Source organism: Hemicordylus capensis, chromosome 5, assembly GCF_027244095.1.
Source record: "Hemicordylus capensis ecotype Gifberg chromosome 5, rHemCap1.1.pri, whole genome shotgun sequence".
NCBI lineage: Eukaryota > Metazoa > Chordata > Lepidosauria > Squamata > Cordylidae > Hemicordylus > Hemicordylus capensis.
In genome coordinates, this window is record NC_069661.1 from 172,460,965 (window position 1) to 172,478,658 (window position 17,694).

At 45.0% G+C, this 17,694-nt stretch overlaps 2 protein-coding genes across 3 annotated transcripts in view; one reads left to right on the top strand and one right to left on the bottom strand.

Moving 5' to 3' along the window:
* TES (testin LIM domain protein) overlaps positions 1 to 1,066 on the bottom strand; it is a 42,679-nt gene extending 41,613 nt beyond the window's left edge. The window contains exon 1 of the mRNA XM_053256966.1: positions 608 to 1,066. Coding sequence (XP_053112941.1) covers positions 608 to 634 — 27 coding nt within the window. The 5' untranslated portion in view covers positions 635 to 1,066. The remainder of the gene's footprint in view (positions 1 to 607) is intronic.
* On the top strand, positions 920 to 17,428 carry LOC128327750 (uncharacterized). Of its 2 annotated transcripts, XM_053256967.1 has the most exons (3): positions 920 to 1,138; positions 15,013 to 15,700; positions 17,329 to 17,428. In XM_053256967.1, the coding sequence occupies exons 2-3, from the start codon at positions 15,018 to 15,020 to the stop codon at positions 17,396 to 17,398; spliced, it is 753 nt and encodes a 250-aa protein (XP_053112942.1). In that variant the 5' UTR covers positions 920 to 1,138; positions 15,013 to 15,017; the 3' UTR covers positions 17,399 to 17,428. The 2 variants fall into 2 exon arrangements, with proteins under 2 accessions (XP_053112942.1, XP_053112943.1); XM_053256968.1 differs by lacking the exon at positions 920 to 1,138 and having other exon boundaries at positions 14,963 to 15,700.
* The last annotated feature ends 266 nt before the right edge of the window (positions 17,429 to 17,694 follow it).

Here is a 17,694-nt window from a genome sequence, read left to right on the forward strand (position 1 = left end):
TATAGAACTAGGATAGATTTAAGTGAGGTCATCTGGTTCATACATGCCCCACCCTCCAGACAGAAACCAGCACAGCAAGTAGTCATGGATTAACTCCTGTCATTAAAGCTACAGAATGCCCAGGGCACAAGTTTCTGTATTTCTCTATAACCCTACATTAATTTGGCACCAATGTGCACGATTTTTTTTTTTACAAAGTTTGCAATAACTTGTTTCATTTTCCTAACAGCTTTTTTTTTTTTTTAGCCTATTCAGTATCTCAGACCTCTGAGAACAAGACTTTAAAATATTCATTCTAAGTGGCTGAAGTGCTGTACTTCCCATTCTCAGTATTTGATGATGGGAAGGCAGGAAGGAATAATATTACCTAACAGATACTTCCTGAGAATTACCCTCCTTCCCGCAACAGTTCTTCTTCCTCAATATTAAAGAGATGAGGCGTCCGATTTTTCTACGGCTGATGACGGTGCGGGGAAGGAAATCAAACAAGCTTAGAAGTCTACCCGCAGACCAAGAGAACAATGCAGCAACAAGAGGGAGAAGGGCGTTGCTCATCCCAAGCAGGTAACTTATGACCAACTCAAGGAGTTACATGCTCTTTTCTTACCTTCTTGACTTTGCTCTCCAAATCCATGTTCAATTCCCGCCAGACACGCGCGATCCAAGGAGGAAATCAGAGAACAAATGTTCTTCTTCCTCCTTCTCCACCCCCGGTGACAATCGGATGTGGTTAGAAAGGAAACGAGTTTAGGGAGGAGGTTGCTCTGCTAGCTAGCAATCACCCCTTTGCAGCTCCAGCTGCTGCGGAGTACAGTCAAACTTCCGCTCTCCTGCGGCAGCAGGGAAAGGAACAAAGGAACCCCAACAGCCAATCGGAGCTCAGCAGCTTGCAGGTCTGCGAACCAATCGTAGCGCCTCCTCAATACTACCTTTGCTCCTCGGTCTGCGTTCAAAGCTCCTGCGGGCAGCAATAAATAAGCTGGTGGCTGTCACACTGAGGCGCGCCCACTTAGCGCAAGTCGGAGACTTGGCCTCAGCTACTGCTGCCCTAAGGCGGTGCCTGGACTTTCAACGGGACCTTTTGGCACAGTTTCTGAATCGCTCAATGAATGAGGCGTCTGATAAGGTCATGGTAAAGGTATTTGCTGACGCAGCTACCCTCTCGGCCAAATGCCTCTGGCAAATTTGTCTCAATCCTCTCTCTTTTGCTCTGGGAGAAGGGAGCGAAAAGAGCAGTTTATTACAATTATGAGTTGCTGGCTGATAAAGTTAATCCCTCCCTTATTCAGAAAGCGCTTCCAAACTTTAATCGTTTATAGCATTTAGGAAATGAATGGTCTCTCACTTTCACTTTCATTGTTTTCTGTTCTCTTAAAATTTTGCTTTCAAACTTGCTCCCTGATCCTTGGGAATTCTCCTCCCCCCACGAAAATGACTCGTTGCAGAACTTTTCACATCCCCACCCACTGATTTGTACCTGAATCGCACTCATGTTTACTCAGATGTAAAACCAGTGGAGCTTCATCTCCCCCCCCAAAATGTGCATAGTTAAGTTGCAACCCTATGTGCCTGCGTGCGTGCATGCATGCATGCTTAGGAGTGAACTCCAATGGCATCATTTGTTTAAACCATATTATTTATAAACCACGTTTCTGCACAAAAGTGTACAAGTTCAAAATAACCATAAAAACACGTGGAACAAATGAAGTTATAAACATCCATGGGAGTCATAAGATACTGAAGTGGCTAAAAGGTGATACTGCTTATTAATATATTTTTATTTAAGAAGAGGGTGGGGAACAAGTAGAATTCTTTGACAGAGAGCTAATTTATCATGTGAACTGATAAAAAGCACTGTTTCAAAATTGAGATTCTCATTCAAGTAACTCTACAAGGCAAAGAAAATAGCCTTTTCATGATTTAGCATGCTGATATTAACCATTCCCAACACAAATATTACCAGCTACTACAACTACAGGATGTTGAAATATTAAGAAGGCATGTACAGGTTATGTAGCTTAGTTCTTTATTGAAGTAAACTCAGTTGTATTGTGCTAAAACTTCTGATAGAGCTTTTTCAGATGGTGACTTTACCTTGGGAGGGTGGGTGTACATTCACATATCAGCCAGATTTACCCCGGTCCATCCATACAATATTTCAGAGAGCGCTTCTCACATGATTCCATATTGAAACCTAGACCTGGGGTTAAAAAAAATCCTCTTTTTGTACTGGAGTATCTGCTATGCCTTGGAAAGGGTATTTAGATGCTGTGACATGTTTATAACTACAAAGATTAGTTGGACTTTGAAGAAGCAAGATAGAAAAAGTATTGACGCTCTTCAAATTTGGTGCTGGAGAAGACTTTTGAGGATACCAAGAACAGCCAGGAAAACAAATAAATGGGCCATAGAACAAAGCAATCCAGAATTTTCACTTGAAGCTCAAATTATCATACTTTGGACACATTATGTGAAAATCCAGCTCCCTCCCTTGAGAAGTCCATAATGCTGGGAAAACTAGTTGAAGGAAAGAGAAGAAGAGGATGACCAGCAGCAAGGTGGATGGACACGATTACAACAGCAATGAATGTACCACTGAGAGACCTTAAAGGCCAAGCTGAAAACAGATCATCCTGGAGAGAATCTATCTATGTGGCGCTAAGAATTGACACTGACTTGATGACACTTAATCAGTCAATCAATCTGTTATGCCCTGAACTTGCAGTTAACCCACATAGGAACATAGGAAACTGCCATATACTGAGTCAGACCATTGGTCTATCTAGCTCAGTATTGTCTTCACAGACTGGCAGTGGCTTCTCCAAGGTTGCAGGCAGGAATCTCTCTCAGCCCTATCTTGGAGAAGCCAGGAAGGGAACTTGAAACCTTCTGCTCTTCCCAGAGCGGCTTCATCCCCTGAGGGGAATATCTTGCACTACTCACACATCAAGTCTCCCATTCATATGCAACCAGGGCAGACCCTGCTTAGCTAAGGGGATGTCATGCTTGCTACCACAAGACCAGCTCTCCTCTCCCATGGTTAAGCCTGCTTTTTGAAAAGCCTCACGGTGATTAGTAGACCTGGAGTGATGTTTCAAAATATTCAGTTTATTTATTTATTGTTAAATTTATATACCGCCTTTCATTAAAACAATCTCAAGGTGGTTTACAGCAAATTTTTAAAACAAGATTGTAAAAAAGACACAATTAAAATATTAAGCTACAAATATAAAACAAACAGAGAGTTGGTTTGGGAACAAAGCTGTTTGCAGTACAGCTTCTGCGAGGAAAAAAAGTTGTCCATTTGGCTGAGACAAGGAATAGTTAAGGATTGTGAATTATCCCTGGGCAGAGGTGGCCCTTTAATAAAGGGAGATAAGGGCACGTGAGGTGGCAAGTGTCACCCACAGGTTCCACCCTGCATGCTACTACCCCACTGCCACCAGCCCATCTTCTCTCCACTACTTTTGTTGAAGAGTCTCTCCCCAGCACTGTACTTGTCTCCTACATCTCCTATATCTTCTGTTCTGGTTACTGCTGCAGGAGCAGGCAGAGAGAGCATGCCACAGAAGAGTTAGGAGAGGAGAAATGAGGGAAGAGGTGTGTGGGCTCCACCCCAGGGAACATGCTGGCAGGCTCCAGGCCAGGGGGCTGCCAAGTCCAGGGAACTGCCTTGGGCCTCCCCTGGGGCTTTTACGCACAGCAGGTTTTACTGCAAGCTTATGGGGAGGCTTTACTGCGGACTCGATGTTGTCCCAAAAACCCGACACAAAGTGGATTTTTCTACCCTGGATATAAATCATGTTACACCCTAATGCAATTTTAAAACTAAAATTATGTGTGAGCTGCTCCCCGATAACTTGCAGGGACTTCAGGGTAAATCTAGCCAATGTGTGAACGTACTCTCTCCATTCTGGAAGGGTTGCGTGTTAAAGGGCTTCAAAAGCCCCATGTGAAAAGCTTCCAGATCCTACTCGCTTATACTGTATGCTAGTCTTCTATTCAGTGGGGCTTACTAGGTACATGCCTTGAATTGCAACCAAAGTCTTCCTAAGAGCTCAGTGGGATTTATTTCCTAGTAAGTATTCTTAGAACTGAAGCTTATAGAACACTTATAACCGGCACCTATGTAGAGTTAAACATGCCTAAACCAATTGATTTCAGTGGGTTTATGTCTAACCTTCATAGGATTAGACCAGGCATCACCAAACTGCGGCCCTCCAGATGTTGCTGAACTACAATTCCCATCATCCCAGCCACAATACATTGTAGCTGGGGGTGATGGGAATTGTAGTTCAGCAACATCTGGAGGGCCGCAGTTTGGGGATGCCTGGATTAGACTGTTAATAGGACTTACTTCTGAGTAAATATGCTTGCCCTGAAGAACACACATAGAGCAACCTTATATGTTGCTTAGGACTGGGTTACCCGGGAGTGTGCCTCCTTCTGCATGATCCCCACCACACATTAAATATGCCGCCAGCCTGTCTGGTGGTTACTCAGGATTTGGTCTTCTCTGTAGCTACTCCTGGCTGTGGAATGCACTCCCTGTAGACATTTGTGGTTTAACATCTTTTGCCACCCTTCAAAAGAGGCCTTAAGACACATTAAGACAAACAGGGTGAAAGACTGGGTGTTAATTCAGGCTGGACAAAATCCCGACATCATAACAACTGCAAGGTGTTAACCCCTCTGAGGGAAGGCCAACCAGCCCCAACCACCCAGACCACAAAACTCTGAGTGGTGGGTGCCAGCCAGCCTCTGAGTAAGGGTGGATCTCAGCCTAAGGGCCGGGGATCCCGCAAGGGCTGTTCCTCGGCTTGCCTACTTGCCTTAAATGGTTCTCCAGTCAGACACCAATCAAGACAACACCGGCAAAGTGACCAAACCTTCAAATGACAACCCTTCAATTAATTTTAGTGAGAAGTAGGCAAAAAAGGGCCACACCAGAGCCAATAAGAGCCAGAGCCAGAGCCAATTACCTACTTGGCCCCAAAAGGCGACCGGACAGCCTTCACTGAAATGGGATGGGAGGGAAGAGTGCTTAGTCCAAAGCAACTGAGAGAGGACAGAATGGGAGCCAGCTGCTTATGCAGCTGCTCCTGCGCTCCTATTGGACGGCCCAAGACATGTGGCATAGGAGCCAAGATGGTGGCCCCATGTCTGCCTCAAGGGCCAGGAGCACAACCCCCCCCCCAACAAAGCTGTATATGGCAATTGGGAGTGGCATTCACAAACTGTTCAAAAGGGGCTCACAATAGGGGTGTGCATGGAACCGGGAAGCCTGGTTCAGTTTGAATTGAACCGGACTTGAACTGAACCAGGCCCAGTTGGGTTCCGTGCATCTGAAGCTGGGCTCTGAAGTTAGGCTCAATGCCACTCCAGTTTAGGCCCAGCTCGAAGTGGGGTGACTTCTACAAGGGTTGTTTGTTTGTTTTTTAAAATCAAATTTACAGTGACCTCCGGGCGGTGGGGGGGGGGGCTGCTGTGGCTGTGAAAGAGAGTCCCTGAAGGTTTCCCCTCCCCCGTCGGCCTCCCCTCTGTCTTCTTTGAGCCAGTTCAGCCCATTTGGAGACCTTGTTGGTCCTCTCTTGGCTCGCAGTGGTCATTTTGAAGGCCGCCATGCATGCACACTGGCTCTTTGCATGCCTAGGTTGTCAGACACGCAGATAGCCAGTGCACGTTCAAAATGGCTGCTGAGAGAGGGCCAACAAGGTCCAAAAATGGGCCAAACCCATCCAAAGAAGATCAGGGGAGACCGGCAGGGGGTAGGGGAACCTTCAAAGGCCTCCCAGCGGCCCCTGGAGGCCGCCAGACCTGGCCATTAGTTTAAAAAACAAGTTTTTGGACTTATAGACCCCGCGAACTGACCTGGATGAGCCATTGAACAGGCCTGGTTCAATGGTGAACCGGCTCAAGCTCAGGTCAGTTCACACATTCCTAGCTCACAATCTAAAACAAGGCACAAGAGATATCAGCAAACAGCCAGTGGGAGGGATGCTGTGCTCGAATGGATAGGAACTGTTAAACATGTGCCTGACCTGCCTATTTGCATGTATACAGGGATAATAGCTGGGTGATGTAATGATGGCTGTGTTGTATGACCTCATACACATTTGGCATGAAGTCCCATTGAACACACTCCATGGGAATTATTTCTGGCTGAACATGCTAGAAGGCTGTCATACTGTCATCTGAGAGGTTTTGCTATTTACAGGTTAATTGTGCACGAAGGCTACAATCCTATCCATCCATTCATACAGACATACTTGAGAGTAAGCCCCATTGACCCCGACAGGGTTTACTTGTGAGTAAACATATGTATGGTTGCACTGCCTATAAAAAAGAGTTAGTGCATAAATGGAAGTGGAATCTTCATTTAAAGAAGTGACATTTTAACATGATGACAATCAGAGCAGGCTGTGTATATAAGCCCCAAAGTGAGGAACGTGGCAGCTGCCAAGTTTGCAAGTCACAATGCAACTTTTAAAGGGGCAGAAGCCCTGGGCAGGTTGGTCAGCTCCGATTACATTCAAAGCCTCATTTCGACATTCTAGCATTGTGTGGTCCTTTAGGTTTCCAAAGTTCAGCAATTTCAATTATTGCTGCTAAGTACGTTGTCAATAAGCATCCAAAGTATGTTTGGATTATTTATTTTATTTAGTTCCTGTTGCCCAGCCCCTTCTCCAAACAGTTTAGGGTGGCAAACATAGTAACCCCGCTTTTTTATTTCATGGATCTTGCAAAGAATCCTAAAGCCATTCAAGGATATGCCAGTGCATGCAGGGCCCCAGTTACGCCAAAAATGCATCCAATGCTCCCCTCTGTGGGGATGTGCCAAAACATGATTTGGCATCTGAATTGCCAGCACAATCCTTTTAAATATGAGGGCTTTCACAGCTCCTTTAACCAGGAGGAAAGCTGGTCCATACCTCCTGCTCCTCCCACTTGCCACCACCTCTGTAATTCACCATGGTATGCACGGCGGTCATGTGCATGTCAGTGTCGCATGCAGGGGCAGCTGAGAAATTGCCCCACTGAGGCATGAAAATATCCAGGAAGAGCACAGGGATTGCAGAGGTGGCAGTGACTGGGGGAATGAGCAGGTATTGACCTGCTCTCCTTGTTAAAGGGGCTGTGGAAGCCCTCATTGTTAAAAAGATGGTGCCGGTGATTTGGACACCAAATCACATTTCAGCATATCCCTACCCCTCTGGGACTTCAGGCTGCAATGGGAAGGTGTGTGTACACTGCAGCTTTGGAAGTTCTCCAGTAAAAATCTAGCATGTCAGGGAAACACTAGGTTGAACTTTCCTCCCTGGCATTTATTTTTTCTGTGTGGGGATACTTGCACAGGTAGATACTTGACATTCACCACCACCCCCTGGTGCAACCTATGAAAATCTTCACCACTTGATTTTGCAAACTGTTTAAACTGGTCTGAAGTTCCTCAGGGTGACTCATGCCTAAACTTGGAGAATTCTCTTGTGTGCATACACAGTACCTGCATAACAGGGAAATATATTACAGATACCACTTTCCCCGTTCACAGCCTCCAGTATTGCTGGGATAGGTTAAACAGGTTTTCCATTCTTGCCACACTCATTGGTACAACTTTCTTTATGAGTTACCTCTTTGGAGCAAAATGCAAATCTCATCAAAGCAATGGCATATTCTTAAGATTACATATACAGAGAATTTTTTAAAGTGCTGTTCTTGACGTCCAAACATGCACAATACTTTGGATTTATTTCGTTGTTAGGCTGCTTGAACTCTGATGCCACAGTAAGCTTCTCAGTTAGATGCATTAGAATGATAGGGAGGCTAGATAAAAGCATGTATGAATCCAGCTAAGAGCCCAAGACCAGACAAGGTCATAAGATATGTGCAAAGTTTAGCATTCCTTTCTAGCTAAGGTGATGTTTATTGCTAAGCAGAACTTTTATTTGGGTAGATCAAGTGTCCTGTGAACTTGAGACTAAATTCCCTTGGCTATATTGTTTAGCTATGGCATCATATGTTATAGTTTAAAAGCACAATGCTGTCATTAGGGGTTTTTTAAATGAACAATCTTAAGTGTAATATAAATACAGAAGTCTGTTTTGCCTCACTGTGGATTAAAAGGCATATTTAAGTTTTTCAGAAAACCAGTTCAGACCCAATAGGGATTAAATCTGCTGTCTTGTAGCTGTTCGGATATAAGAGTCGATACAGTGTCCCTCCCTGAGAGCTGAACAAGACACTGCTTTACTGGGCAAATTGATAGATTTCTTTAATTCATTTATTTGGACTCTTTGTTGATCTCGAATAGTAAAAATAAATAAAATCCATGTATTCGTGTTGCCTATAAAATCAAGCTGAAAACAATATTTCAGGCAAATGTAACATGCCCAAATGAACAGATTGGGAAAATACCAAATAAGGTCAGATACATTTTTTTGGCTCTGTGAAGAAACATCAGTTGTGCAATAAATTATTTCCTTTGGCAGTTCAGAGTAAAGTGGTGTCTAGTGCCATCATTAAAACTAAGCAGTCCAACCTAATAGAAGACAACAAAGTTAGTGTTTTAATACCACTTGTTGCTGCTTCCCTTTACAGGGAGCTGGCCTGCCCCAAAAACCCACCCAGCAGATGATGCTTTGCAACCAGCTAACAAATGCCTCTGGTACTGCCATCACTCAGACACTTCTTATTGCCTTTCCAGGTACATTATCCATGACTGAGCTATGAATCTTGGGATGGATTCAAATATCTGCTCACTGTGGAGACAATCAGGGCTCAGATGCCATCAGATAACTGATTGAACTTGATTCTCAACACTTAAGAGCCTCTTCTCATATTATGTTGGTACTGCAGTGTGGCAGCTTCTATGCCACTAGGGTAAATTGGGAAGCCCCTGGTCATATGGGAGGATCCCATGCTGCATCTCCTCCCTACGTCATCACTACCCCACTTTCCAAGAGGGCCAATGCTGGTATGGTTGCATGGGCTCTTCCCAGGTGTCCAGGGACTTCTCCGATTACTTGAGGGCCATGCCAAAGTGCCTCCCACATTGTCAACATAGCATAAGTTGCTAACTGGGCAAAGAGGCACCTTTTACTGTGGTGATTCTCTTTATTTAGCAGGGGGAGAGTAACTGGCCCTATCCACCCCCAACAAAGTATCTCCAGTGACTGTTGCTGATGTGTGTCTTATGTTTCTTTTTAGAATGTGAGCCCTTTGGGAACAGGGAGCCATCTTATTTGTTTGTTATTTCTCTTTGTAAACCGCCCTGAGTCATTTTTGGAAGGGCGGTATAGAAATCGAATTAATAATAATAATAATAATAATAATAATAATAATAATAATAATAATAATAAAATAAATAATGTGGTGACTGCCAAGTCCTGATGGGGTAGGACTAGGGTGGGAGAGGGAGGTGGCTTGACTCTCACATTACCTTTTTAATCATACTGGGGAGCTCTTTCTGTGTAGTCTGGTCTCATGTTGCACTGATAATACCTGTAATGGAAGCCACAAGGGCAAAGCGTATGTGGTTCCTTCCCATGCCAAAATTAATCTTAGGTGGGGTGCAGGTGACATGGTACAGCCTGTCACAGCTCCCACTTGTAGTAGTTATTGAGTCAGATGCTGAGGAAACAGGACCAGCACTAGCTGAGGCCACTACATACATGCCATTGCTGCTGCATATCGGCATGCCATTGCTGGCAACAAGCTCATCATGAGCAGACAGAATGGAGAACAGTCAGTCTCAATAAGGCGGCCTCTAAGTCTTCCACTCCACAGGCAGGCTGGTGGAGCACAGGAGGGGTAGCTTGAGCTCTGAGGTACTTAAGAGCTCCGTCTGCCTCTGAGGGGTACTGAGTCAACTTGTTTTCCTGACCTCTCTGAGGTCCTGTGGCCAGAGGCATATTTAGCCATGGACCTTGGGGATTAGGTCTGTGGCCTGTCTTGGGGGCAGGGGCTCCCCAGAGCCCTGATGCTGTCCTGCACTCGTTCCACCGCTGCTCCATGCCCGCCACACTATTTATATCTCTTTAAAAGAATCTTTTAACCTTCCGCTGCTGTGCTTCGGGGAGGGCCACTTGAAGTGAGACCAAGGCATGGAAGGCAGAGGCGGCAGCAAGAGCTCCCTCCCTGAGCCTGCTTGTCTCCTAAATTTAATTTTATTTATTTATTTATTTATTTCATACATTTTTATACCACCCCCAACCAAAGTCTCGGGGAGGTTCAGATATCAAATGACAGACAGGGCCATTTTGGGCCCATTTAGGGGCTCTCTGCACACTCCCCTCAAGTGGCTATCCCTGTCGCACAGTGATGGATGGTTAAATGTTTTGTTTTTTTAAATTAACACCCCCCAAGCCCTCAAGTTGCAGATCCTCCAAATTACCTAAAAATCACCTAGAGTCACCCCTGCCTGTGGCCTTGCCTTGTGGGTAACCAGGGCATGACACTAGTGGCCCATGACATTTGTCTGGCCCATAAGCTCTCTCTTTCAAGATATTACCAGAGCAGCATAAGCTTGGCTGACGCAGAAGCACTCTGTATGTTGCAACAGCAATTTTGAATCAGCAAAGAGAAGGAAGGGAAAATATGGCTGGGTTTGCTAGAAGCATCGCTGCAGTTGCCAATCACCTTAGGGTCATTCCCAGGAAGTCTGGTGGTTGGGCTGAGTAAGGTAAGGGAAAGAAGAAGGGCCTGGAAAAAGGATTTGCAGAACCGGAAAATAACATTGAGAATATTTCAGTGTGCCAAACGCTTACTTCCTGCTTTTATACAGGATGCCTTACTACTATTCTATACTGTGGAAAGTAATCAAGTATTGGCATAATGTCAAGCACCACCAGATTTCATATCTCAAGTGGAGAACTATCATTACCAGGCTGCTTCTGTGCTCGATGTTAGCCTACTCTGTTGCCAAGAGAAGGGGCTGCAATGCTAAAAAAATTTCCCACCCCAGTATTCTGTTCATGTTATACTTGGGTGACTCCCCAATCACGAGCTTCTCCCAGCAAGCTATGCTTCCTGCTATACATTCTTTGTATTTGCAACTCATCCACAGGCTGGCTAGATTTCCGAATTCACTGTCTCCTCTCCAGCCTGTCCACCCTTCCCAAATGGGGAGATAAGTAGCACTGCTTCACATGCAGAGTGTGCTGCATGCAGTTGTGAATCAGAGATTTTCTGTTTTCTGGTAGACCTCTCCTGTGTACATTCAGAAGTTGCTAATGAAAATGGGAGGGGTACATCATGGGACAGGAAAGATAACAACCTACGTTGTTTGGGGAGGAGCCATAGCTCAGTGGCTGATCACATACTTCGCATGCAGAAGGTCCCAGATTCAATTCCTGCCATCTCCAGGAAGGAATCTTAAAGACCTGGCTAAAACACTGGAGATTTGTTGCCAGTTGCCAATACTGAGTTTAATGGGCCAATGATCTGACTTGGTATAAGGCAGCTTCATGTGTTGCTTAGAAGCTGCTATTGAGGCAGCCCAGAATGCTGTTTGCCTTGTGGAGGCCTAATCCAGAAAAGTTACATAATGAACTGCGACAAGCTGTGCTGCCAGCAGAGTCAACTTGGGCGATAAAATGGCTACCACCTAAACTCCCTTCACTGAAGAGGTGGTCAGAATCATAGCCAGGGTGTAGCTAGGGCAGGCCTGCCTCCTCCCTCCTGATTTTTTAAAAAAACTAATAATTTTATATAACTGAATGTTGCTTGCACTTAGGACTGATGAGGAACAGATAAGCTGGCTCCCCTACTTTTTTTTGATGCCCCACAGGTGTTTTGAATGGCTATGGGACTGTTGCTCATTGCTGACTGCCCAACAGTCTACCACTTAGGAACTGTTACGAACTGCAGTTTTATTATTACTTTTAAGAAACTTTAATTAAAAATAAAGTGGCCCTAATGGCTACAAAGGATTATCCTGGCACAAAAAATAAGCACTTGTTTAAAATAATGGTGGGAGAAACCGTCTATCTCCAGGCATCGTGAGAAATGTCACTAGACTGATGTAATTAGGCATACGGTATTTCTAGTGTTGGACACAAAGATACCTGTGACAGTGAGGATATTGCCTGTTGGCCCCTGCAATAGAGACATCTCGCATGAAATGATGCTTGAAGGCAGAGGCTTTTTATTCCAGACAGTGTAAGCTCCTTTAATGCACTCTCCCAGTCAGTGAAATATTGAATTCTTAGAGTTCTATTAAGCTTCTCTTGGGGCTCCAGAGAGGATACGTTTCTCCACAGTGAGCTGCCTAAGCTGCTTATCAGGCTATGCCTTAGTCTATCCGTGTCATTTTGGATGATATTTCCATTTACTTTTGTGTGCAGATGAATGAATTTAAAACCTCCCCTGTGTTCTTTCAAGCAGTGTTCTTTTGAGCTCTTTTTTCCCTCTTCTCAAAAGTTGGTTATTAACCTTGGTTCTCTAAAGCTGCAATCTCCATATGCGTACTTGCTTTTATATCAATGGGACTTGTTTCCAAGTCAATCTGGTTAGGTACGTGCGCTAAAAATTGGTGAGAGAGATATTTCCAGGCCAGTTGCAACAAGGTGCAGTTTGGAGAGTGTTTTTCATGCCAGTGGCATAAGAAACTCCGAAGGGCAGCAACTGATGTGGACTTCCAGCACTCTTGGATTCCTCACCCAGCAGGCAAGATCGTGCGAGGCTTCTGTGTGTCTTTATTTATTTATAATATTTTATTTATATATATATTTGTCTTTGCTGCAAAAGAACTGTAAGAAGAGGCTGAAAGCCAAAACAGAACTTTATAAGACAGGTTCTCAAACTACACAAAACAATACCCCAAGGATTTATTTTCACCTGCCACCTCCCCCCACCCTCGGTCACTGACAGGAATCTAAGAAGTGACAATACCAGGGCTGAAGCCATTGGAATAACTTCTCTATGGCACCCAATTAGGCTCCTTCCCCAATTGGATAGGCAACATCACTAATCAAACAGTGGTTAATGGACATAGAGCGCCAAGTCGACGTACACAGGGCCCCAAACTTCCTCATCAACGAAAGTCTAAGATATACTGCATCCCCCGCTGCATATCTAATGCAGCTGGAAGTCCCAAATTACAGGAGGGCCTTCACCCTGGTCCGAAGCCATGCCCTCCCATCAGCCGTGTTAGAAGGCAGATACAGAAAGATCACACTCTTGGAATGGCTGTGCCCTGTAATTCTGGGCAAGTTGAAACAGCGCACATTTTCTTCTACTGTCTGTTTCACAGAGACATTTGTACCACCCTGTAGCAGATTGAAGCCCAGCCTTTGTCTCAAAGCAAGCCCACATGGGGGGGGGGGGGAGAATGCTGAATCATTCCCTCCATGTTTGCTCAACAAAGGCTGTTCCTTTTAAAAACTTAAACTGCTTCCTCAGTAGCTGATTCACTGCCACCACACTCTAATTATTACAGGGTTTGCCCCACCCCCCAGATTTGGGTGAATATCCAGGGAGACCCTCCTTCCCTTTTTCTGGGGGGAAAGTCCAAAAACCCTTCCATGTGCAGCCTACATGTGATGAGCACACTTGGTAGAGTGAGTTGCTCAACAATCAAACTTGAGACATGTTTGCACCAAAGTAAAAACCCTTTTTTCCTGAGTTAAATATCTACTCAGAGGCAGGTAAAATACAAAGAATAAAAAGAGATAACTTTATTCAAAATACTACAGACTGCTTCAGCCTGATGCTTCCTCAGCTTTTAGTTATAGGAAAAAGGAACACTCAGTAACTACAAGAATACTTCAAAAAGCACCTTCAGATGATATTGGGGCAGCACACTTTAAAAATCATGGTTCCCCAGTTGCAAAGAACACAAATGTAAGAAAATGCAAAAAGCACCTTTGAGAGTCTACAGAGACTTTTGCAGCACCCAGGATGGACTTGGGCACAGGTTTAGCATTTCTATTGTTACAGATAAAACTCAGTAAACCAGTTGTAAAGATATGCAGAGCACACCAAAGTACGCAGGCTAACTGACACACTGTTTTCTGTCTAAACCTCTCTGAAACCAAAAGCCCTTGGCTTCTTTTTCCCTTGAAATCACCCCAAACTCCAGGAGAGATTTCAAGCTTCCTGCAATCCTGTCTCTCAAGGATCTGCAGATGCCCTTCCATGAGAGAATTCTTCAGGCTGGCTGTTGACCATGAGGCAGCAAGATTCTATCAGTCTCATTAAGCCTTCCTCCCATCCTCACTCATCTCCCTCCTAGCTCCTTCTGAGAACAAAAACAAGCTTCTCTTCCTGCCACATGGCCCTCTAGGTCCCACCCACCTTGTGCTGATTGGCTGTTAGCAGTTTAGGAGTGTGGCTATAATTCATGGTTGTCAAGCAGGTCCTGGAGGCCACATTGTAGGAAACGATGCTGTGGGTGTAGTGAAAATTGGCCAACGTGATTGTCTGACATCGATTTCAGGCAGCCCAAGATCTGCTTACTGCAGAGCGGTGTACTTTACTTCATCATCTGAAAGTGGGGAGGAGGAAGCCATGGGTATAGGTACCCACCAGCTGTCAAACTCCATGTGCTTTTGTTTACAAACAGAAGCACACGGCTGGGAATGATGTCATAGCACCCACATAGGTGCTGACATCATGGGAGCTGTCAAAATGTGCTTACATCACCAGAAATGGCCAAAGGAGAGGCTTACATCAAAGGAAATGTTCAGAGGAGACCCCCACATCACCGGAAAGGTTCAGAAGTAGGGGTATGCCCTCACTCCTAGAAGTTTGGCCCCCGCCCACCACTCCTACCGCTAAATATGTCCAGGCATGTTCTGAAGGTGGGCATGTGATCCCTCTATGAACATGTCTAGCCATCCTGGACCAATTGGAACAGGTTTCAGACCCCGGAAAGGGCTGTGTGCGCAGGCGTGATAATGGTTGGGTGGCCATTTTGTGTAGCTTTATTGGGCAAAATGGGGTCAAGTGATCCCTCTACAAACAGGACTAGGGGTTTGCATGTTTAGAGGGGGCCATTTTACTGTTTTACATAGACGATGGCTGATTCTAGGACTCTGCAGCATCCCACAGCCCTATCATTGCCACAGACACACTTGAGCATTAGGCCTATGACACCAGTGAGTCTGTCCTACCCTCCTACTGGCCTGAAAACCTGCCAGATGGCTGACCTTATTGCTGGTGAGGTTCCTGTTGCAGAAACTAACTTTGCAGCAGTCCCAATGGATGAGGATGATAAACTAGAATGTGATTGTGGATGCTCTAACACCAAACCTGCAACCCCCATGGAAACTGAAGATGGAGAGCCTTCAGCTACTGCCTCCAAAGAGGGAAACATACGTTCATCAGATTCTGAAACAGAAGCTCCTGTGAAACAAAAGCTGCGTAGGAAGAAAAAATTGGTGAAGAAGAGACCTCAGTATTTTTGGTGCAATGACAACTGTTGCCACAATTCAGAGGAGAACCTTTCTGAAGATGAGGAGTGTCGCTACGATTCATGGTTGTCAAGCAGGTCCTGGAAGCCACATTGTAGGAAACTATGCTGTCTGTCTAGTGAAAATTGGTCATCTTGTGATTGCCTGACACCAATTTCAGGCAGCCCACTTACTGCAAGGTGGTGTGCTTTACTTCATCATCTGAAAGTGGGGAGGAGGAAGCCATGGATGGCCTTGTGCTTACAAAACCTGAAGAGCCAGCCCCAGCTGAGGAAATCGACAAGCTGGTAAGTTGGAGGGGATTTAAAGAAGCCTAACTTGGATCTCTCGGAAATGAGTAACTATAGGTCTGAATCCAACCTTCAATGGCTGGGCAAGGTAATTGAGAGGGTGGTGGCCTCTCAGCTCCAGATGGTCTTGGAGGAAACTGATTATCTAGACCCATTTCAAACTGGCTTTCCGATGGGCTATGGGGTGGAGACTGCCTTGGTCGGCCTGATGGATGATCTCCAACTGGGAATGGACAGAGGAAGTGTGACTCTGTTGGTCCTTTTGGATCTCTTGGCGGCTTTTGATACTATCGACCATAGTATCCTTCTGGAGTGTCTGAGGAGATTGGGGGTGGGAGGCACTGTTTTGCAGTGGTTCTGCTCCTCCCTCTCAGGCAGGTTCCAGATGATGTCCCTTGGAGACTGCTGTTCTTCAAAATCTGAACTTTTGTATGGTGTCCCTCAGGGCTCCGTATTGTCTCCGATGTTGTTTAACGTCTACATGAAACCACTGGGAGAGATCATCAGGAGATTTGGTGCAGGGTGCTATCCGTATTCTGATGACACCCAAATCTATTTCTCCATGTCAGCATCATCGGGAGAGGGCATTACCTCCCTAAATGCCTGCCTGGAGCCGGTAATGGGCTGGATGAGGGATAACAAACTGAGACTGAATCCAGATAAGACGGAGGTACTCATTGTGCCGGGTCAGAACTCGAGAGAGAATTTTGATCTGCCTGTTCTGAATGGGGTCACACTTCCCCAGAAGGAACAGGTACACAACTAGAGGTGCTTCTGGATCCAAGTCTCTCCTTCGTGTCCGAGGTTGAGACAGTGGTTAGAAGTGCCTTCTATCAGCTTCGGCTGATATGCCAGCTACGTCCATTTCTTGAGTCACACGACCTCAAAACAGCGGTACATCTGCTGGTAACCTCCAGACTGGATTACTGCAATGCGCTCTATGTGGGGCTGCGCTTGTACGTAGTCTGGAAACTACAGTTGGTCCAGAATGCAGCAGCCAGGATGGTCTCTGGGTCATCCAGGAGAGACCATATTACTCCCGTATTGAAGGAGTTACACTGGCTGCCAATATGTTTCTGGGCAAAATACAAGGTGTTGGTCATAACCTATAAAGCCCTAAACAGCTTGGGCCCTGGGTTTTTAAGAGAACATCTTGTTCGTCATGAACCCCAGCACCCATTGAGATCATCAGGAGAGGTCCGTCTGCATTTGCCACCAGCTCGTCTGGTGGCTGCTCAGGGACGGGCCTTCTCCACTGCTTCCCCGAGGCTTTGGAATGTGCTCCCTAGTGAAATAGGAGCCTCCCCATCTCTGACATCTTTTTAAAAGTCTCTAAAGACACATTTCTTCACGCAGACTTTTAACTGATATTGTTTTGATTGTGTTAATGTTGCTTTTAGAATATTGTTTTAAAATTTTAAATTGTGTTTTAAATTTCTTGCTTTTAAATTTTTTTGTTTTTGTTTTTAATTACTATTTTACTTTTAATCTTGTTGTAAACTGCCCAGAGACATAAGTTTTGAGCAGTGTAAACATATGATGAATGAATAAATAAATACATCTGCCTTGCTTTGTTTGCCTGTGTTTTACCCATCAGTATTAAAATATTCCCCTCTTTTGTGCAGGTACAGGCCTTTGAGAACATGCACCTCCGAGATGTCAACATGTCCTGCATTTCCTGTGTGTGTACACTGATGGTAACCAATAAAAGACATTTGTTTTAAATGTGTGTGTTCATACCTGTGTTAAGCAGAACCATGGCAAGGCAGAAGAAAATCCTAAAGAAAATATATTACACACCTGGGAGAGTGGGGAGTTTCGGGGATGTAAATCCATTATTTCAAGAGGCCAGACAGCACAGTAAAGTGCTGAATAAAAGGCAAGTTGAGGCCTGGCTATCAGAGCAGGATGCTTACACTCTACACAAACCTACAAGGATTCATTTTAAAAGAAACCAGACTGTTGATTTAGATTTAGTGGACATGCAACAG

Excerpts from the sequence above, each read along its gene's own strand:
- LOC128327750 (XM_053256967.1), top strand. The coding sequence starts at position 15,018 with ATGGCTGATTCTAGGACTCTGCAGCATCCCACAGCCCTATCATTGCCA. Across the intron at positions 15,701-17,328 it reads CTGAGGAAATCGACAAGCTG|GTACAGGCCTTTGAGAACAT; the intron begins GTAAGTTGGAGG and ends TCTTTTGTGCAG.